The sequence below is a fragment of the Triticum dicoccoides genome, chromosome 3A (genome assembly GCF_002162155.2).
Source record: "Triticum dicoccoides isolate Atlit2015 ecotype Zavitan chromosome 3A, WEW_v2.0, whole genome shotgun sequence".
Classification (NCBI taxonomy): Eukaryota; Viridiplantae; Streptophyta; class Magnoliopsida; order Poales; family Poaceae; genus Triticum; species Triticum dicoccoides.
In genome coordinates, this window is record NC_041384.1 from 532,134,996 (window position 1) to 532,157,257 (window position 22,262).

The window sequence follows — 22,262 nt, forward strand, 5'->3', positions numbered from 1 at the left end:
GAGAAAGATGTGACGGTTAGCATATGGCTAACTGCCTCCTAATTACAACATGGAGATTATCCACATAATTAATTGTAACACTCCCCCTAATCTACACTTGTTCATGCGGAATCATCATCTTGATTAGAGACTCCTCCAAAAACCCTGTGGGAAAAATATGAGGAGTATAGTGTTTTATATGTTGCCAAAACTCCTTCAAACCCAGTGGGAAAAATAAGGAGAAAATGACGCAACATATAATGGTTATTGTCTCTTTTAACTCAATATGAGAAAATCCATAGAGTTTAGAGAACAATAAATATGCCGTATATACTTTCCTAAAAACCCCAGTGGGGAAAACAGAAAGTATGGCATATGATCATGTGTTGATATTACCTCATTAAAAACCTTTATGAGAACCTGTAAAGTAAACTCATGAAGGGAAAAAGAGTATAATATAATGCATTGAACAGGAACAATTCAGGAAGATCATCCCCCTGATTCTTGCAAAATTCGAAGCCGTCACATAGCAATTCCGTGAAAAGTTGGTAGAGACTTCATGAATAAATCAGCCACATGATTTAACTTGCAAGATATGCAATATAGCGATATTGCTTATTGCGTAACCTGTTTGCATCCGGGCAATACAAGACACATTATCGTTGAGATAATTGTTGGTGAATGTAGCCACGAGGTCTGTTTCGAAGACTCTTCATGAGAGGGCTACCACACCTGGTAGGAACACTAAGCTTGTCTACGATCTGACATAGTGGGGATCTGATCAATGTATCCAATGATATCGGTGTTCACATTTCTGTGAAACTGAAAAACTAGGACAAGATATGATGCATTGGAGATATCTAAAGATATTTTTGAGTACCAACCAATTGTGTTTGGTGGATCCAATGGCATTATGGAACACTGAGTCCCAATATCTCATTTCCATCATCTCTTGGTCTAAATAGATCTTTCTCTACGTCTAGAGAATGAACTACCATGAGAGTTGTGGATGGATAAGGTTTGTCCACAATGAATTTCTCTAATATATTATAGATATAGACAACATAGTATACCATAATGTATGAATGAAGGTGCTCAATTTGTAGTAACGAGCGGTACTTTGGTTTACCAAAATCCTTCATTTTAAACCCCGTCATTTAGATGATTACATGTGTCGTCATTGCAAAGACACAAACATGGATAATCATCATTGTAGGAGTAATCCTTGTGTATAAGGATCTCACTACGTCAGTTGTACCATATGTACTGACAATAATAAGTCGTATGATGACTTACTGATTTTACACAATGTATGTCGATTCATAATTGAGATTCCATCGGGAACCATCTATGTTTGAATCTAGTGATCCACATGTATATGTAATCACTACATCTATCAACTGCACAGATAGATGATTTTGTACTGCCAATGATATAAGTTATCGGAAAGAGATTTCACCTCTGGAGAATAGTTGGGTATCTGTGTGAACCCTTGTGCTACAATACTTGCTCTTTGTTTCACCACCTCATTGTTCTCAATTCTGTCTCCAGAAGAAAACTGGTGTAGGTATTACTTATGAATACCTTCCCATTATTGAGTAAGATCATTTCTACCTAGATTATACCCTTTGCTTGAGTTCAGTCCGAGTGTTGTTCACACTTTGCCATAGCCATGGTCTTTGGATCTGAGTCATTTGAAAGGTTTTTGCAATCTAGTTGAGAAATGCATGTCGACAATTGTAGACTTCCGGTTATATGATTCTCCAGAATCTATATATCAATATATAGTTGATGGAAATATCGTTACCCATAGTGACTGCTCGCGATTTCCCAATGCGATTGAGTCGGGTATTCCGATGTCCCAGTCATTTTGTGCATTATGACCTAGGTTGGTGGAGGTTTCCCGTCCACTAGGTGTATACTACCCATCAGGTGTCGGTCAACATGAAGTTGACTTGCATTTACTGATTCACAGGCCTTGATATCCTTGCTTGCGAGAAGCTGAATCCTGATGTACTATTGCCGTACTTCTCCCCTGTTGCTTTGAACGGGGAGTTGAGTGGTTTTAGTTGGTACCTCCACTCTTTCGGACATATTTTTCAGGATTGTAGGATTGTGTGAAACCTTTATAGTCAGTAAATAAATCTGGCAGGTTATTTGCAATGTGTTGCAAATCTTCTGAACACATGGTTCAGATCTTTGAGTATGTGGATTTGAGGCAGAAATGTATTGAACATTCCACTAATTTCCTGGCATTCTTTATGGTACTTGAAATCTCCCCCTAATGCCTGGAAATGTTCCTCATTGAATTAGCATACTGGCCTTGAATAACTCCCCATGCGAGGGGCTTGAGGTATTGACGGAAATACAGTTATTCCTCACATAGATCCCAACTATATGTTGAGGGGCCAATGATGTATGTCGGGTGGTGATATCGGTATGCAATCGAATTACCGCAGATAGGAAATACTTGGTAGATATCCACATATCAAAGATAGAGGGGAATAATATTGTGCAGTTCTGTCATGAGCGTGTGTGCATGACTCCAACGTAAAGTTGGCAAGTTGCAATTCCAAAGTAAAGATAATGCAAGTATCTTAACTCTTTGGATAGGATTCTACCAAACCATTTTGAGTCTAGACATTAGGATAAATTGCTAAACTTCAATCCAAAAGCCATAGAGAAGGCCCTCAAGGAGAATTCTGCAATGTTATCCATTCGATTTGCTTGAAATCGATGTCAAGATAATGAGCCAATGGTTTCGTGTGAATAAAGAACACACTTAAGACCGTCATGTAGATATGTCTTTTAAAACCATGGAATATCTGAATAGTCTACTCAATGGCTGGGAAGAGCCACTTACCTCGACTTGATGCATTCAAGGAGTTTGAGTGGTTCAGCGTAGACTTTAAGGTGTGCGAGCCTTAAAATTAGCTTTCCTGTGTCACTTGTAGTGCACACAAAATCCAAATGGTATTAAAATTTAGCATCATAATAACCATAAACTATTGGAATTGCTGATAGTTTCGGTTTCAACCCAATGTCTCGATGACCAAGGCGAGTATGCCAAGTTTGTCATGTACAAGACATTTCGAAAAACTATCTCGTACACAACATGTGCTACGGGTTGTGTCGTATGTGTAGTACAATCCAGATGATACTCAGAATGTGCTTGCCATATCTGTTGCATATGGTAAAGAGAAGTTATTTCTCTTTGTTGTCATCATAAGTTTCGCTATGGAAACCATTTTGACGGATACCTCTATAGTTTAGAGGGTACGAGTTAAACCCGGAAGCAATAAAGCATCCTGACGTTACTCGAGTACCCACAGGGATTGTAAATATGACTCGAGTCGAGCCAACAAATACCTCATCGCGTCTAGCGATTTAAATATCTCCTTTCTCTCAATGAGAGTGGAAACATTGGACTTCCGTGGGTATAAAGTTTGTGGTGCATATGTCCACAAGGCACATATCATTTTTTATCTGATTGACTCCCGTAGAAATCTATATATAGACATGAAGATTCTCAATATGAAAATCACTATCAGATATATAGAATACATACAAATGTATTTGTATCAAAGTGCTGATACAGTATATTGTGATATACAATATATGATAACAACAATAATCATGTTCTTATTAGAACATCATAAATGGACATAAATGAATAGATCACCAAGGAGACTAAGAGACTAAATGTATAGTCTGCAAACATGTCGGTTGATGCATATTCAACCATCATGCTCTCCGTGCTCATAGGGTCTCGTGACAGCTTGATGGTGTCAGGTTGAAGGTTTGAAGTGAGTTTCAAACCATTACCCTTCTGGTCCTTTGCGTCCCGGTGGCGTGGCTTGGATTGCACGCGCTATCCTATGGGAGGCAAGACTGATCTTGATGTCCATGACCCGCTTAAGTAAGTTGTGGCCATTGAAGGCAAGAGCCTCAAATTACTTAGCCATCTATTACTTATAGGGGCAAATCAGAGATAATTAATTTACAAGTAGTAAATTAAAGACCATCATGATTAGTGTTGTAATGAATTTTGCAAAATTAATGGATATTTCAAGAACTTAGCTTGAAACCATTAGTGTGAATCTCAAATTGCTAAGTATGACATTTGAAGATAATCTCCAAAATGGAGTAGATCTCACAGCACTAGGGAGTATAATCTGATGAAATCAGTAGATACTCACTCGTAATGCCTTATGTCATGACATAGTAAAATATGTGGGAGAGCACTTTGTTAAGCAATCATAATGTCAAAATGACAAAATGTAGGCTTTAACTATAGTGGTGATAATCTGCAAAGCAGTAGATCTACACACTACCTTGTGATCTCAATACATCAATTTGAAGAAATCATTAAGAATTTTGCCTCTGTATTTGCAAGAAATTGAAAATCTCAATTGCAAATAGACGTATTAATCTCGACATGTGGTTAACATGGAAATAGATAAATCATAGAAACATTCCGGAATACCTTGTACTCAACGGAGAAACAGTACTCCAAAGGTACTGAATTTATCTTTGCAAGAGATTCAAAATCTCAATTGCAAATAATAGATATAAATAATCTCAACCTTTATAGGCATGGAAATTTTTTATATCTTAAATTTCTGGAGCATTATACTCAACAGAAAAATATTTGAAACAACGGGTCTAAAACAGGTAAATACTAGTAATTAGTACTCTTATTAGGACCGATTTAACCCCTATTTCAGCCTATTTTGCCATTTCCTGCATATGGGAGGATCTTAGTGCAAAAAGGCAAAGGGATAAGATTTCCCTGTCTTCTCTGGTGCAGTTACTGCAACTACCACCGCCCCTCGGGCTCGCCGGCCACGGGCACAGCCTGGCGGAGGCCAGACGGCCGGACGCGGGCGCAGCGCGGCGCACAGCCGGGCGGAAAGACGCGGGGCGCGTCAACGGCACCGAGGCCGTGGTACGGCCGGGCGGCTGGGCAGAGCGCAGCCACAGGCACGCCCGCACGGCTGGCGCGGTCATGGGGCGGCGGCGGGCGGGCGCGGCGCAAAAGCCGGGCAGCCGGGCATAGGGTGCGGCGCGTGGCCACGGGTGCGGCTGGCGCGAGGCCTGCCGGGGCAGCCGGATGGCGCAAAGGCCGGGGGCAGCGCGGAGGGTGCGCAGGGCGGAGCGTTGCCGCCCAACGAAGCGCGGAGCAAAGGCTCCGTCAACACGCACACGCATGGTGTGCCGTGTGCGGGATCCCGCTGTCAAGCAAGGGCTCGGATCATGGTCTATCCATGTTGATGGATTTCCTTTGTACCGGAGTATACATTGCATGCAACACATGCACGGCCAGCATGCTCGCTGCGTTCAGCGCCGATGGCGATGGTACCACGCGCATGCCGTGGGAGAGGCGTCTCCGCGCGAGCCGCCGCTTTCTGGGAGACGAGCGTGAACTAGGAGGCCGGGCGGCCACTTGCGCGGCGCTGCAGGGCACAGGACGGCGACGGAGCGCGGGCGGGCACGGCCAGAGGCTGCACGGCGCGGAGGCCGGTTAGCGCAACGGCCATGCTGCTTGCCTCTTGTTTGCTCGTGGTAGAGCGTGCTGATAACGTATAGAGCTTGCTGCTTGCCTCTTGCTTGCCTCTTCATTGATGATGATTTACATTATATATCCCCTGAGGGGACGCATCCACCGGACGCGTCGTTTGGAAGAGAAGGGAGAGAAAGATGCGACGGTTAGCATATGACTAACTGCCTCCTAATTACAACGTGGAGATTATCCACATAATTAATTGTAACACCCTTAACATAAATGTTCACTCATCTCGATCTGGTGGTGGCCATTGTGAGTGACACGGCACAGAGGTCGGCTATTTTTGTTAAGACTGATTTACTTTCATAATATTTTCCCTCCCAAGTTCCTATTTTCATTTCAAACTGCGCTTCCAGTTTCCAGTTCAGAGGCAATATAAACCATATAGCAGTGAAGTGCAAAGGACTGTACGGATCCTTCCATCATCTCCAATTGACTAATGTATTACAACATTTGGAGGTGCCACTTAATTTTAAACATGCAGCAGCAAAATCGTATCTGGCATAGTAATGGCAATCCTTAAGAACAGGCAAATTATCTAATTGCAAAACACATCAGATCCCCCAATGGATTAATAGTCCATCCGGCACAGTAAAGCAAGCTGGAAGAGTAACGACGCCACTGAAAGTTAGTCATAAAAACAATTGCTAGCAATTTAGTTCAAAACTAAAACCAAAAAGGACTTGTTTTAAATAGATAATCTCAGTCACAAGTCAAACCAAATCAGTTCAACACTAACAACTACTCCTTGCAACAAATGCACTTTAACTAGATAAAACTACAGATAAAAAAGATGTCGGCGAGGATGCCTGCCATAACCTGAAGGTCACGGAGCTAGAGCATTCTGGCAGCTAGTGATGTAGGCAACAGGGAAAAAGAGGGAACCAAACTATTTGTTGGAAACCTCGGCAAAGTTGCCTCATAAGTCATAACCACATGAACTTAACTTACACTTCAGGTAACAAAAGGTATGGCAAAACACTTCGCAAGAAGATGTTGGCAAGGATGCCTTCCATAAACCAAATAAGGCCAATGAGCTCAAGCAACCAAGCAACTCGATGTAGGCAACAGGGAAAAAGAGGAAGCCAAACTATATCTTGGAAACCTCGGCAAAGTTGCCCCACCAGGTCCCAGTGATAAATATGACCTAGTGAGCAGAACTCAAAACACATACGCAGAGTTTGGAACTGCAGAATACATATCCTTCGCTGCAGCATATAGGCAGTATGTATGTTGACAAGTATGCATACCATAAACCTAAGAAGGTCAATGAGCTTGAGCAAACAAATGACAAATGTTATAGGCAACAGGGAAAAAGAGGAAACCAAATTATATCTTGGTAGCCTCGGCAAAGTTGCCTCACCAAATCCCAATGATAAATGAGATCTAGTGACAAAAACTCAAATATATCAGCAGAGTTAGGAGAATACGCATACTTTGCTACAGTATATAGTCAGTGTAGAACTAAATGTTGGCAAGTATGCATACCATAAACCTAAGAAGGTCAATGAGCTTGAGCAAACAATTGACAAATGTTATAGGCAACAGGGAAAAAGAGGAAACCAAATTATATTTTGGTAGCCTCGGCAAAGTTGCCTCACCAGATCCCAATGATAAATGAGATCAAGTGACAAATACTCAAATATATCGGCAGAATTTCAATAATACACATTCTTCACTACAGTTTATAGTCAATGTGGAACTAACAAGCATGTTGGCAAGTATGCATACCATAAACCTAATAAGGTCAATGAGCTTGAGCAAACAATCGACAAATGATATAGGCAACAGGGAAAAAGAGGAAACCAAACTGTATCTTGGCAGCCTCGGCAAAGTTGCCCCACAATATAATGATCCAAAACTATGATTGGGAGAATAGCAGATAATTAAAAAGAAATAAATACAAACTTATATTTTGTAAGTGTTGGCATGGATGCCCATTCATTAAACCATCAGGTTAATGAACATAATTAAAACATCCAACAGCAGGCATGATTTTGGCAACAGGGAAAAAGAGGGAACCAAATGAACTGTTGGTAACCTCGGCAAAGTTGCCATGCTAACTACTGGAACATTTGTAATGATGTTCAAAACCGAAGTATCTAAAAAATATCACTACTTGGATATGACAGAACAATATCACTGCTGATAGCAACATGACTAAAAATGGAAACCAAGTCCAATTATGCAAATCAATGAGACTAGCACATATGTATGACAAAGTACATTCCAGAAACAATTTCAACCAGATCACTACAATCTTTAGTTGGCAAATGATTTGTCCCAGCCATTATATAAGAAAAACAAACAAAAAAATAGAGGGAAAAGGGAGTTGATGTACCCATCTCAGGCAGTCATATAACCCAAAATGTACACAGGTTAAACAAGTGTTGACAAGCCCATAAAGGGTTACACAGATTAAACAAGTGTTGTCAAGCCCATAAAGGCCATTGCATGGAACTGCTATCTATAATCAAGGAAAAAAACATTTTGCATATGGATAATATTAATATGAACTAGCAGTATACTCCCTCCGTTCCCAAATACAAGTCTTTCTAGAGATTCCAACAAATGGCTATATACAGAGCAAAATAAGTGAATCTGCACTCTAAAATGTCTACATACATCTGTATATTGTAATCCATTTGAAATTTCTTAAAAGACTTATATTTAGGAACGGAGGGAGTACTTCACAACGGACGGGCTTACAGGTTATGGACGGATGACTTAGATCACACGAACAAGTTTGGCCTTGAGGCCTTGAAGGTCGTCTGCAGTTTCCTACTTGGTGGCCTGACCTTCTGGTAGACCAGCAGGAACCTGATGTCTGACTAGTGAAACTGCTTAGTGTTATCACGCTTGCAGATGTTGGGAGTGGACAGTGGCTGTCTTGATGATCTGGATGCAGCACAGTGGCGAGAAGCCATCTCAGTGTACATCTGCTCGACCGCGCCATTGAGGGTGGTGTCGCTGTACTCGTTGTACATGTTGTGGTATCCTGTCCTGCTTTGGTAACGCAGCCAGATACCAAAGTTCTTGATTGTGGTGGGGTTCTTCTCAAAAATCTACAGATTGAACAAAAGCAACACTAAGCCAGACATGCACTAGAAGCCATTGATTGAATTCTTTTACAGCAGACGCATGTAGCATTTTGACCAACGAGAACAGTTGGTGGTACACTAATGCAAATAAATTAACAACGATCTCACACTCGGATATCCTTCTAATGGCATTGCCAAGTTAGTACGATTCAACCACGGGAGTAAACTAAAATGAGCGTGGAAGAAGAACTCACCTCGTTGAAGGCGAGGATCTGGCCGTTGCTCTTCTTCACGCATTCTCGAGAGGCTTCCAAATTTGAATCATGTCCTCACCAGAACTTGGACTTGGCGCGGACCTCGTTGGTGGCCCAGAGCTTCATGCGGTAGATCCTGGGATGATCCTCGGTCGGCGTCGGCAGGCCCCTCCCGACCACCTGGTACTGGTGGAACTGCACTGGCGCGAGCGCCAAATGGTCAGTTCAGATCACACGACGAGAAATAATCCCCGTGATAGCGGTGCGTACGAGAAAGAGGAGCTCACCCTGAACGCGACCATCCTGGCCGGAGTTGCTGAGGTCGCCGTGCGGCGGCGGGGGGCGATGGGCTTGCTGCCGTGCGATGCTCCGAGACGGCGGCGGCGCCGCGAAAGGGTTTAGGGTTCGGGGGGATTTATAGATTATGAGCAGAGTGCGACGAGGCCGAAGAGGCGGGTGAAGGACGAGGCGTAAAACCCTAGTGGACCAGGAACATTGTGGGGTGGGTATATCATCGTAAGCCCAAAGGCCCAGCAGGTCTTTTCTTTTCTTTTCTTTTTCTCGTGAGGTGATTTCGTTTCTAGAAAGGGTTTAAGGTTCAAAAGGTGAAGTTACCGATGCAAGAGTGTGAAGTTGGATACTGTTTGATCAAGGGCGATGGTTCAGTGTCGGATGAAATATTGTCATACGTACCGTGGTTAGAGTGATGATATAATAAACAGGTTACGCATTACCATCAGCCAGAGTTTCTTACACCACCGTAGACATTACATCAAGGCAAGCATCATGTGATCAAAGATTGATGCACCTACGAGAACAAACAATGATGCATCGATCCCCAAAGACAAAACAGGCAGCGATCAAGGTAAGAGAAGCGGCAGTCAAAACTTCAGTTCGCATAACAAGCACGGACGGAACTTCATAGCCTTCCCTCTGCCCTAGGATAACAGTCGCAATCCGCCAGACGACAATCTACGGGGCTGGCCAAAGCGCCACTGGCTGACTGGCTCCTTGTGTCGGCTGCAACTGCTACACCAAGACAGAGATACAGCCTAGAAAACTTAGAGCAAGTATAATAAGATGACATAAACAGGCTATAAGGACTAAAATATTCTATCTTTGCTTAGTTGGAGTAGTGAAAAGAGGAGAGAGAAAAGAAGCAAACTGTTCATTAGTAGTCAGCTGCAGTACGAGCCTCAGGACAATTTGTGAGGTTGTAAAGTAGGCCAACTATTATTAATAAAGTAGTACATATTTAAAATTTACTGATGTACATGGCAACTCCTTATAACCGATTGTTGGTTGTATTGTTAACCATGCTCTTACCGCGAACAGCACCACAGCCACCCTATGGATGCCATCGCCAACAACACACGAACACAATAGTAAGTTAATATACACACAAGCACTGAACTGGCGTTACCGGCAGGAAGGTCGGACAGAAAATATTGCATGGATAAATCACGACTGTCCTGGCCTAGTTTCTTTTTAACAGCAGATGTGTAGGCTAGTTACTCGTAGAAACCTTGTGGATGCCTGACCTTCCCATCTCCAATTCTCGATCAGCCCTAGAAGCTTAAAACTTTTCTAACCTGAAAATAACACGGTTAATTTGGTGAGTCCACCAAGAATATTTCATCACAATGCGTTGAATATAAGATTGCTGTCCTGTGCTTGCAAGTTGCAGCAGGTTCCAACAGGATAACAAAGGCTTGCTACTGCTGAACTGGATTAAAGTAGAAAGTAGTAGTTCCTTAGATCATAAGATAAGAGTGTGTTTGGATGAGGGGTCCTTTTTAGGGTGTCATTCAAGCTAAATACTGAAGCTCCTCAAAACAGTACCCAACACTCAAATATCCCCTGAATCTCAAAAGATAGTTCTGAATGACAGCGAAGTTACTAATAATAAAGCATCACTCAAATGCCAGGACATATAAACCAGCTTAGCTGAATAACAAATCAATTAGTATATCAATTATGTTATCATGTTCAGCCTAACTCACTTGGGCGGGACGCGGGTGGATATACAATCACACCTCTCGGGTCCAGACCCTCATGAACAGTTTTTTTCTCTTGTTTTCGTCTTAGTTTAGGTTAGTCTTCAAACGGTTTTTTTGTTGACGCATGGTAGATGGCACTGGTGTGGTAGGAACTGCTTTGCGCCTTCATGACATTCTTCTTCTAATATAGAGCGACAGGCATTTTGATGCGCGTCTGTTCGAGAGAGAGAAATAGAAGATGCCACTTATCCTACATGTTCCTTCATTTTGTTCTAACAAGATAAGAAGCTTACACTTTACGTTATTTCACAAAATACTACTCCCTCCAATACATATTAATTGCCACAGCTTTAGTACAAAGTTGTACTAAGGCCGTGACAATAAATATGTATTGGAGGGTACTAGAGAAAGAAAGAACACACTGTTATAAATTGGAGGGGCCAGAGCTTACTTACGTTTCAAAATATATTGTCTCCTCCGTGCCCGAGTGCTCCGTCGAGCAAAGTAGAAAACAAAAATACATACAACAAGACCCAGTTCAATAACTGCAGCCATTCTTAATCCTGTAAACAGGACAATTGAAATCACGTATAAAAAACATATTCTGCTCCAGAAACAGCTACAACTAGCATTCTGAAGGGAAAGTACCTCTTAGCTTCTGGATAAGATCTTCTATGTCAAGTGTATGTTTACTAGAAATTATGTCTGTTCCACCTAAATGTGCGACTGACAGCTCACTAACACCATTGTCTGTCTCGGCAGCATCATGTCTCTTTTTACATGTGTTCGGACAATGGATGCCACTTTCATACTCATCACTTCCATCACAGCAATCTACAAACATAGTAACAGTATCAAAATTTCTGCTATTAACAAAACAGAATCCAGTAAATACTAAGTACAAACTAGTAAAGGAAGAGCATGATATGATAGTCTGCAAAATCAATAGCATACCGCAAATGTTATCATTCACAAACGAAGAGAACAAGATACGAGGAAGATCTCCAATGTTTGTACAATAAAATTTGCCTTCTGGGCAAGCCGAAGTGCCTGTGTAACGCAAATAATGTGAATGACAACATTACATTAGTGAATATCTTGGGCAATGCTGTTAGCATCAAGTGAAGAGGAAAAATTGTTGTCTGGCAGAGTGTTCTAAAGTGAGCATTCAGAATTACAGGAAAAGTAACAGCGAGGCCTGCCACAATTGCAGTTAGCCCAACAACAAAAAACGCAATTGATAATGTGCACATGTGGTACTAGTGTAATGCATAAAGATCTGCAGTAGTTAGAGCTGGCCTAATAGCTCATACTGACCTAAACTGCCGGAAAATAAACTGCAAAGTACTGTCAAAGTTATGCATTTCACTCTTGCACTTAGTTTGGTGAATTGCAGTTTCAACTGGCGTAACTAAATCCGCAAGACAAAAGCTGGCCTGCTTTAATCAATTATAGTAGTACCTAACCGCGACATTCCAATCAGACGTAATCACATCAGCAAAATCGACCAGATCTACACAGTTGGGGACTTCGCAGTCAAGTTCAGGCAAATCCAGGGCAGATAGGGAAAAACCTGGCTCGTCGGTTCCATCGGTGCAATCGCAGTATCCATCGTTGAGCCGGCTCCTGGGGAAGGAGCCCGAGCCGTCCCTGCAGGCAATCACCTGCGGCGCGAAGTACGCCTCGTCTGCAGAAACAATTTTATCAGGATGAGAGGAGGAAATAGATGCGGAGGAGGGGCGCACAGGCATCTGGCTCGTTCACCCTGGGGAGAAACTCCGACTAGCGGTGGCACGGCGTCGGCGGCGCCGGCGAGGAGTAGGAGCAGGAGAGTGGCGGGAGCGGCGGAGGAGACCAGGCGACGACTTTGTTGTCGGGGCGTCATCAGACGTTGGATGCGACCTTCCATTGGTCCGGATCTCAAGGAGTCAGGGCAACTCCAATTACGCATTTCATCCGCTGAGTCCGTTTGGATCCGTGTGGGTACAAGACTGCTCATAATGGGGAGTAAAGAGTAGTAACTTCCGATGTTACTAGTTTATGTTACTATCTCCATAGTGGATAGTCTCTACTTCTAATGTCTCAGTTGGTAGGTCGCGTTCCGGGTTTTATTTTCGTCCCACCTCACCCGGTCTTTTTTGGTACTTCTTTGGTACTTCCTCCCACCTCCCACCCATTTTATTTCGCTGGTTTTTTTTTGTCCCTCCCCCACCCCACCGGTTTAGTTTCGCGTCACCCTCTCACACAACGAAAAAAATCTTAACGGATCATAACTTTCCATGCTGGTGCAAGTTATTTTTAGTAATGTCTTTATGTGAAAGAATCAATCACGATCAATCTCTAAATATCAAATCTAAATTAATTAACCTTACCTTAAATTGCTCAATCACATTAATTAGGAAACAAAATAACCAATTTTAAGAAAATATCTACTCTTAATGGAGGGTATTACATACCAAACATAGGTACGTCATTAGCTCGCTTCCTTCCCTTCTCTTCCCTTCGTCCCTCAGTCCCATGCTCGTGGCGCTGAAGTGGCATCGACAGGCGATGGCGGCGAGGACAGCACGTGGCAGCCCCTGAAGCACGAACACGACTGCACCTCGGGTCTGCCGTCTCCCAAGATATGGGTGAGTTCTCGTGATGCCCACCCTAAACCCTCACGTCCTACAAATTCCTCAACCTCTACCATCTCAATTTCGTCCATGCTCTGATCCAAATGACGATGCAGCTCCGGCCGATTGACAATGGAGGTTTGCCATCCTTCCTCTCAGCACCCACTCCTGGAGGAACGACACGCCATACCGATCGAACCCGGTCGAGATCACTCACCAAGATTGCTATTCAGAAGTTTTTTGTCAAAAAGTGAAGAGTGAGACGGGATCTGCACTTTTGTTAATATCTCTACTCCTAATGTCTCAGTTGGTAGGTAGCGTTCCGGGTTTTATTTTTGTCCCACCTCACCCGATCTTTTTTGGTACTTCTTTGGTACTTCCTCCCACCTCCCGCTCAGCCGAGACGGTTTATTTTCGTACTCCCTCCCACCTCTCAGGTAGTTCCCTCCACGCAAAAAAAATCGAACCAATCAATCTCTACTCCTAATGGAGCAGTTGATAGTCTTCGCCGGTCAATTTTCGTCCCACCACTTTCGTCCGGTTTTTTTTCGTAGGTTAACTGTCGTAGATTTTTTTCGTCGCCTCCCCCACTTCATCGGTTTATTTTCACTTCACCCTCTCACACAACAAAAAAATACTGAACGGATCAGAACTTTCCATACTGACGCAAATTATTTAGTAATGTCTTTATGTAAAAGAATCAATCACAATCAATCTCTAAAGATCAAATCTAAATTAATTAATCTTCATAACGTTTGTTTCTTTTCGAATCACGTCCATAACTTTCCTTCCTTGTTTGGGCAGAAACTGTTTGGTAGCAGAGATTAGGAAGCTTCCTATGAGTGTAGTAATAGGAAGTATTCTTTTTCTTGATGATTCGTTTCCATGCATGATGATAGTAAATTATGCCAACATTCACCACTATTTATCAATGTCATCAATCGTATCCATTTCTACCAGTTTTAAGGGAATCTGCTCGCTATGTCTTTTTTAAGGGGATCCGCTCGCTAAGTCGTCGTCGCATGTTATTTTCACAAACAATCTCTACTCCTAATGGAGCAGTTGGTAGCCTTGTACGGTTTTGTCCTCCTCCCACCTCCCCTGATTTTTTTTCATCCTTTCTCCCACCTCCCAATTTCGTTGGTTTTTTTCGTCGGTTTTTACTCGCCCCCTCCCACCTGCCAATTTCGTTGGGTTTTTATTCGTCCCACCTCCCACCACCCCCTCGTACTGGTTCTTTTTCTCTCCACTCTTTCCTTGCAAACCAATAATTTCCTAACATACAAAAGATCACGAATCTATCTTTCCTTACCCGAACCAATCGCGCCCTACATCAGTGCATTTCTTTATTAAGAAAACTAACACGTAAATCTTAACGCATTGCAAACAAATCCCGTTATGGACCTAATTAATTTATTATGGAATCTATACGTGGTCGCATTGGTTCTTTTTCTCTCCACTCTTTCCTTGCAAACCATTAATTTCCTAGCATACAAAAGATCACGGATCTATCTTTCCTTATCCGAATCAATCGATCCCTACATCAGTGCATTTCTTTATTAAGAAAACTAACACGTAAATCTTAACGCATTGTAAAGAAATCCCGTTATGGACCTAATTAATTTATTATGGAATCTGTACGTGGTCGCATCTCTCCCCTCGTGAAAAAATCGCATCCATCTCCCGTTAAAAAGGAAAAGAGAACATGAACGATCAATCCCACACCCTGCATCTCAGTAGCAAAAAATCGCCCCCGCCTCTGCTACTGCGCCTCGCCGTGTGCCTGGCTCGACCCATGCCTCGCCTGCATGGCTGGACGCCGCCGTCTCCACCGCCACGTACAAGAAAACGGTGGGCAGAACCATCCATTCAAATCGCACACCCCCACCCTCCTCCGCAATCCCTAGCCCCGCATCACCCTATCGCTTTCTCGCCTCTCTTTCCCCTCGATGTAGATGGTGCCGAGCGGCGGCCTCGAGCACCGGCAGTGCCGCCCTCTCTATCTTCGTTGCGTCGAGAGATGGGCCGAGGCTACCGTCGGTTCGCCACCCACGATTGGGCCGCCTCCGGTTGTCGCGCACCACCGGCTCCACCTAACGTGCCCGACCCTCTCCGCTTTCGACCTTCCGGTGACCACATCCCTCCGCGCCTCCATCCATCATCCACAAGGCCACTCCCTGCACCCACCCTCCTAAATTCTCCATACCGGCGGACAATCACCGAAGATCCAAGTTGGCCCGATATCAATTTTCTTACATGCTTTCTTTATCAGTTGGTGATGGGAATGGGTTCCAATTTCTCTCTCTGACTGTGGATTCGCAGGCAAGAAGCGCTTCTACATGCATCCTTCTGTCGGTCCCTAAAGTACCAAGGTAAATGGTTGATGTTGCGTTTGTCTAGGATGATATATGTTGGCTCTGTTCCGGTTCATCCGAGTAGTTTGGTGACTAATTTACTGATAATTTAATTATATTAATTAAATGAGTCGGGTGTATCGTCGTGCATTTATCTTGCCAGTAATGTTCTGTGATGCTCTGATGCACTTTGGGAATTGGTTATCTTGTCTTCAGTGCAGAACATTTGTTTATTAATGCATGAGAAGAATCCTTGTTACTACCTTGAACCTGTTTTATAATCCATATTGTTATGCACTAGCGCGTGTGCGTGTGAAATAGATGGATTATGGTCCCGTACCCAATAAGATGGATATGTGTGTGTGTTAGAGAGAGAGAGAGAGGGAGAGGGGGAGAGAGAGTGAGGAGGAGGGGGGAGAGAGTGTGTGTGAGAATTTGATGGTAAAAAGGTCGTCAATGTCACTTGATATGTATGAGAATATTAAATGTAATATTAATATAATTGATATTGAACTCTTAAAGTTAATGTGGCCCCGTTGCAACGCACGGGTGTTCTTCTAGTAACATATGAGTGGTATCATGAAAAAGTTTATTATTAGGCTATAGACTTAAGATGCCTTGAAATGTGTGATGTTATAGTAACTAGCTAAGTTACCACAAACCCCTCTTTCCTCATTAACTAGCTGTCACATAAGCAATTTTATATTGAAATGTGTGATGTTACTAGTTAAGTTACTCCCCTTGTGACTAGTCTAAATCAGGACCCAACACGACGACTTATTTGACAATTTTATTTATTTTATGTTTGTGTGAACGCAAATTTAAATCAAATTTGCATCCACACGGATAAGGCTAGTCATAGGTCATATTTGGTTCAGCTTTTATCGACAGATTCCGCTGTCGCGCAGTAGAATCTGAACCAAAGGGCGAAGCAGTAACATGCTTTCCAAAATTTGATTCCGCTGCGGGCCAAAATCTGAAGGAAAAAACTGTATCAGCTGGTTTGCCAAATGACCTATATTTTTTCACATCAAATTTTCCACAGCTGTTTTCCCATAGCAGATTTTTCACAACTGCTTTTAGAAAATCACAGCCGAACCAAACATGACCTATAGTGGGAGTAACTTAGAGCAACTCCAATGAGACGACCCATTTCGTCCGCCACCGTCCGTTTGGGTCGGCTGGACATAAAACGCGGCCCAGCGCGCCGACCCAAATGGACGCGTGTCCGCGGGCGACCCATTCCCGGTCCATTTTTTGAGCCGGAATTGCGTCGGAGCAGACAAGCGACGGACGCACGCACGCTCGCCTTCTCCTCCCCCGGGGCCCGCTGGTCGGTGGCACATTGGTATAAAATGGACTCCACCGACAAGTTCTTTTTACACGGTTTCCTTTGCGACTCCGACGATTCGTCGTCCGACGACGAGGAGGAGATATTGGATGTCGTGTTGGTCCATCACCACCTCAACAGCCAGCGGCCGTTGTTCCGTGGCTCCATTCCGGGCCACTTTCCAGCATTGAATTGCAACCGAGATAGCGGGCATTTCCTTCTTTAGAAGGACTACTTTGATACAACAAACCCGTTGTTCAAACATTAAAAATTTCGTCGCTGTTTTCACATGAGCAGACATCTTTTCAACCGTATTAGAGAGGGGGTGGTCGGCTATGATGACTATTTCGAGTGCAAAGAGGATGCCGTCGGCAAGATTGGTTTCTCCTCTTATCAGAAATGCACTGCCGCCATCGGAATGCTTGCATACAGAGTGCCCGGTGATCTCATTGACGAGTACGTCAGTACGAGCGAGTCTACATGCCTAGAGTCTATGTATAAGTTCTCCAAGGTTGTTGTTGTGTTTGGCCCTGAATACTTGAAAGAGCCGACAACTGAAGATACAACCCGTTTGCTGGCGATGAATGCCAGTAGGGGCTTCCCAGGGATGCTTGACAGCATAGACTGCATGCACTGGGAGTGGAAGAACTGCCCTTCTGCTTGGCAAGGGCAGTATAAGGGCCATGTCAGGGCTTGCACTGTCATACTAGAGGCCGTGGCGTCTCAAGATCTCTGGATCTGACACTCTTTCTTTGGCATGGCTGGATCACACAATGATATCAACGTGCTTCAACGCTCGTCGGTGTTTGCTAGGCTTGCCAAAGACAACAGCCCACCGGTGAACTTTACTGTCAAGGGCCACAACTACGACAAAGGATACTACCTGGGTGACGGTATCTATCCTTAGTGGATCGCTATTGTCAAGACAATACCCAACCCTGACGGAGAAAAGAGGAAAATATTTGCCCAAAAGCAAGAGAGTCATAGGAAGGATGTTGAGCGTGGCTTTGGTGTTTTACAATCTCGATTGGGCATCATTCGGTATCCTGCTAATACCTGAAGCACGCAGAAACTGTGGGAGGTGATGGCTGCTTGTGTGATCATGCATAATATGATCGTAGAAAACGAGCACCCAAAACGTCTGTACGGTTAAGGGTTTCAGTTTTAGGGTGAGAATGTTGTGCCTGAGCACGGAGGAGCGGCAATGTTTGAACAGTTCACCCCAATTCATCATGACATGCGTGATTGGGAAAGTCACGTGCAACTGCAAAATGATTTGGTTGAGCATATGTGGGCTCATGTTGGCAACCAATAGATGTATCTTCTTTTATTCGTTTGCAAAACTATGTGAAACATTTATTTTTGTATTCGGCTTGTAAACTATATATTTTATTCGGTGACAATATGTTTGAATGCAATTCATCAATGTAAATTAGGGCGGCCAGCCGGCCAAGCCGGCACATATGGGTCGGCGTGTTGGGCACGCTGCCGACCCATATCTAAAACAGGACGGACGCCGGGTGGGCGGTCGACCCAAACGGACAAAAAGCGGACAAAATTACCGTCCGTTTGGGTCGCCCCATTGGAGTTGCTCTTAACAAGTAACATAGTGCACTCCAAGAAATTTTTGCTTATGTGGCAAGTAATTAATGAGATGTGGTAACATAATATGTTACTGTAACGTAACGCTTTTCAAGATAAGATGGGTCTACAAGCTAATAAATGAAGCCATATAAGATACTACTATTATGTTACTTTGCATTATGAAGGTAGTAACTTAGGCTAGTGTTATATGCATGACACTAATCTAAGTTACTCCCCACTATGACCATGACCGGCCTAAGAAACGGACGCGTCGCATGTCCGCTCGGTATTCGTCCCGAGCCCATGCGACAGCTACCCAACCACCACATGACGGTCCTTTTTAAATGACACGCATGGGGTGCCTCGAAAGCATGACCATGACGTCAACTCTTCCTCTGAGCGGCGGCACGTGGCACCCTGCCGCCCGGGGTTGCGTCCTCGTGCGCGCCCGCGGGTATGTGCTTGTCGCGACGTGACAACACTACTGGTAGTAGGTCATCCATGTACCTTGGCCGGACGTGCACCTACCAAACGGCTGGTATTTGAACCTGGAAAGGGTTCCAGTGCTAGTCGTTCTGGCCTCTGGTTGCGCGGGGGCTTCAAAATTGTGTCTACATCGTTTGGAAATCACCCGAAGCGGTATTGAGGACCGAACTAATTCAGTTTTATAAGTTTTTTTTTGAACTTGGAACATCTCATTCCATTAACCACTGTGTCGTGCCAGATCATTGGGAACCAAATCATGGATGAAGGTGGGTGCATCACCCGGCCAAACGGCTTGGGGCTCATACACCATCTTCAAATCATACGTTGCTAATGCATAAACAACACTATTACATGCCCGAAGGCAATAACCAACAGAAAAAGAATTAAAGCGCAGCATAGCCAAGGCTTTAATCCCCCTAAATAGGACACCATTGGGCGCAAGATCGAAACTCTTAGAATTGTTAACGGCTTGGACCAGCAGCTGTGAATCTGTTTCGACCATGACATTGGTCATCCCCCATTGTATGGACTGATTCATAGCCTGGACACAGGCCACTGCCCCCGCTTGCAAACTGTCTTGAACATGGTCCATCTTACCCGCTCCTGAACCCATTACTTCTCTCTATACATCTCTTATCAGAAAGCCTCAACCTGAGCAACCTCCTCTCTTCAGATGAGCCACAAAGCTGCCATCAATGTTAATTTTCAGGACATCGTGTGGAGGGGGGCTCCCAGCTCGAGCAGGTTTCAAGCTTGCTTGCCAAAAAATTCAAGAAATTTGGTTTGATAAGTTGATATACCAGGGTTTATTCATTTTAAAGTTGAAGAACCATTTATATACTTTCAAAATAGTTCAGGACAAAAAATATTCCCACCACCTTAAAAAATGCCAGCCAGGTACACACACCCTCATTGCACAAAAATAAAACACACACGTTGCCAAAATGAAAAGGGTGCACTCCCCTTGACCAATCATTGTCGGAGCAGGCAAAACAACTCAACAGGTCCAGAACCGTTGTCCTGCCTGTCTATCCCTTCGAGAACAACACTGGAAATGCAACACATTGGTATCAAGCGTATAAGTTATCTGATTACTGCTCTTCATGGAGTCAGTTTGCATCAGCAATTCTGCAGGAGTTTGATCTAAACATGCATCGTGACTGCATGCGGGATTTGCTAGTGCTGACACGGGTGGGATCAGTACAGGAATAATGCAATAATTTCAACCAGTTGGTATACCAAGTATGGCTGTATGAAGGGGCTATGAGTGAAGCGTTGCTGGTAACTTAGTTTGTTTTAGGACTAAAGGAAGAAATCATTCTACCGTGGAAATTCAGTTATCCTTGTCAGTCAACACAGCGGTCGAATATGCATTGGTGCAGGAGGCAATGTTGGAGAGAAACAGAGGTCAACAAGGGCGTTTTCATAGAAATGGAGGATACAGAACATAGCAAACTTGAGAGCCAATACAGAGAACACAATTTGCAGTTGGGGAGATTTGGAAAGCCAAACAAATCAAGGATTATTGAAGGGCCAATGGCCTCTATTATAGTTGTGGAGAGAAATATGCTCCTGGACACTTGTGCAAAAAAATGAAGTGCGGGCCAAGGCTGCTGCTATCAGTACAAAGGACCAAGTGTATTTGGAAGATGCTATGTTGGATGCCCTGGCTGTGGAAGAATCTGCAGCCGAGCTGCTGCATTTCTGTCTATTAGTGCTCTGTCTGGTTCACAAAATCCCAAGACAATTAGATTAAGAGCCATGGTGGACAATAAGGTCATGCTCCTGTTGGTGGACTCTGGCAGTTCACATACTTTCATTGACCAACTGTTAGTGGATAGGCTACAGTGTACTACTACTGCACTTCCTGCCCCTCTGAAAGTGAAAGTGGCAACTGGTGAGTTCATGTAGTGTGATCAAGAAGTCTAGGGGCTCAAATGGTGGATTGAGGGTCATACATTCACTAGTGACATGAAGGTTGTTCCCTTTGGAGGCTATGACGTCATTTTGGGCATGGATTGGCTGAAGGAGTGGGGTCCTATGACCTGTCATTGGGAAGAAAATGGATCCAGATTCCAACATCAGGACAGGACCAGATGATTACTTTACAAGGCATGCAAGATAAACATGTCACACAGATTAAAGAACTCACTGCAAAGCAAATTGAAAAGTGTCTTAAAGGAAATGATGTTTGGGCTACAACTGTATTAGCCCCGAAGGCGAGTATATCTGTTCAAACTACACCTAAAGGTATTCAACAACTTCTAACTGAATACCGTGATGTGTTCCAAAAACCACAACAGTTGCCACCACATAGGGCATTTGATCATGCCATTTCTCTTTTACCCGATAGTGTTCCAGTGAATTATAGACCATATAGATACTCTCCTTTGCAAAAGGATGAAATTGATAAGTAGGTGTGTCATGGAATTGTCACAGCAGATGTCCTAGCAGAAGGACTTAGTCGTGGAACAAGGAGTATGACCATTAACTCAATTTTGATGATTTTCACAGGCTGAATCCGATTTTTGGAACAAGGAGTATGACCATGAAGCTGCCAAGAAAGCCAGGGCCAAAATGAAAGCCGTCAAGAAAGCTGCCAAGAAGAATAAGAAGAAATTAACTGCTTCCGAGATGCTTGGACTGGACGACAATTCTGAGTCGGAGGTAGCCCTTGATTCTCTTGGCTCCTTTTTCAACCATCTTAATGAGACTGATTATCATCAGGATGACACGAGGGCCAGTCAAGCGGTCGAAGAAGAGGTAACTATTATTTCCTCCGACTCAGAGCCTTTGCCAAGACAGAAAATTCGACGGGTAACCGGGAAAGTAAGCTTTTCACACCCCTTAGCTCATTTGGATCCTCACTTTCTTTTGAAGCAACAGCAGCACGAGAACCGACGACAAACTCGGACCAGCGGAGGTGAAGAGTTATCCTCCGGCTTACCATATACTCCAGCTCTGCGGAAACGTCAAAACGAGGGCCTTCAAAATTTAAACTCTTTTTATCAACTGGCGGGTCTCATTCTCCAGGCACTTAATTCTTCCGATTC

At 43.7% G+C, this 22,262-nt stretch overlaps 1 protein-coding gene and 1 pseudogene across 3 annotated transcripts; both read right to left on the reverse strand.

Annotated features, from left to right (window-relative positions):
* Nucleotides 1-5,930: 5,930 nt before the first annotated feature.
* Nucleotides 5,931-9,290, reverse strand: LOC119269014 (annotated as a pseudogene).
* A 257-nt stretch (nt 9,291-9,547) lies between these two features.
* Nucleotides 9,548-12,808, reverse strand: LOC119269013 (glucosidase 2 subunit beta-like). 3 transcript variants are annotated; one of them, XR_005133395.1, is made up of 7 exons: nt 12,605-12,808; nt 12,414-12,527; nt 11,795-11,890; nt 11,489-11,674; nt 11,296-11,403; nt 10,366-10,432; nt 9,548-9,866 (listed from the first exon to the last, which is right to left on the reverse strand). XR_005133395.1 is itself a non-coding variant. In XM_037550754.1 (6 exons), exons 1-6 carry the CDS (start codon nt 12,789-12,791, stop codon nt 10,428-10,430), a joined length of 696 nt encoding a protein of 231 aa, XP_037406651.1. In that variant the 5' UTR covers nt 12,792-12,807; the 3' UTR covers nt 10,050-10,427. The 3 variants fall into 3 exon arrangements, 1 of the variants encoding a protein (XP_037406651.1); XR_005133394.1 differs by having other exon boundaries at nt 9,548-9,869; XM_037550754.1 differs by lacking the exon at nt 9,548-9,866 and having other exon boundaries at nt 10,050-10,432; nt 12,605-12,807.
* Nucleotides 12,809-22,262: the final 9,454 nt, after the last annotated feature.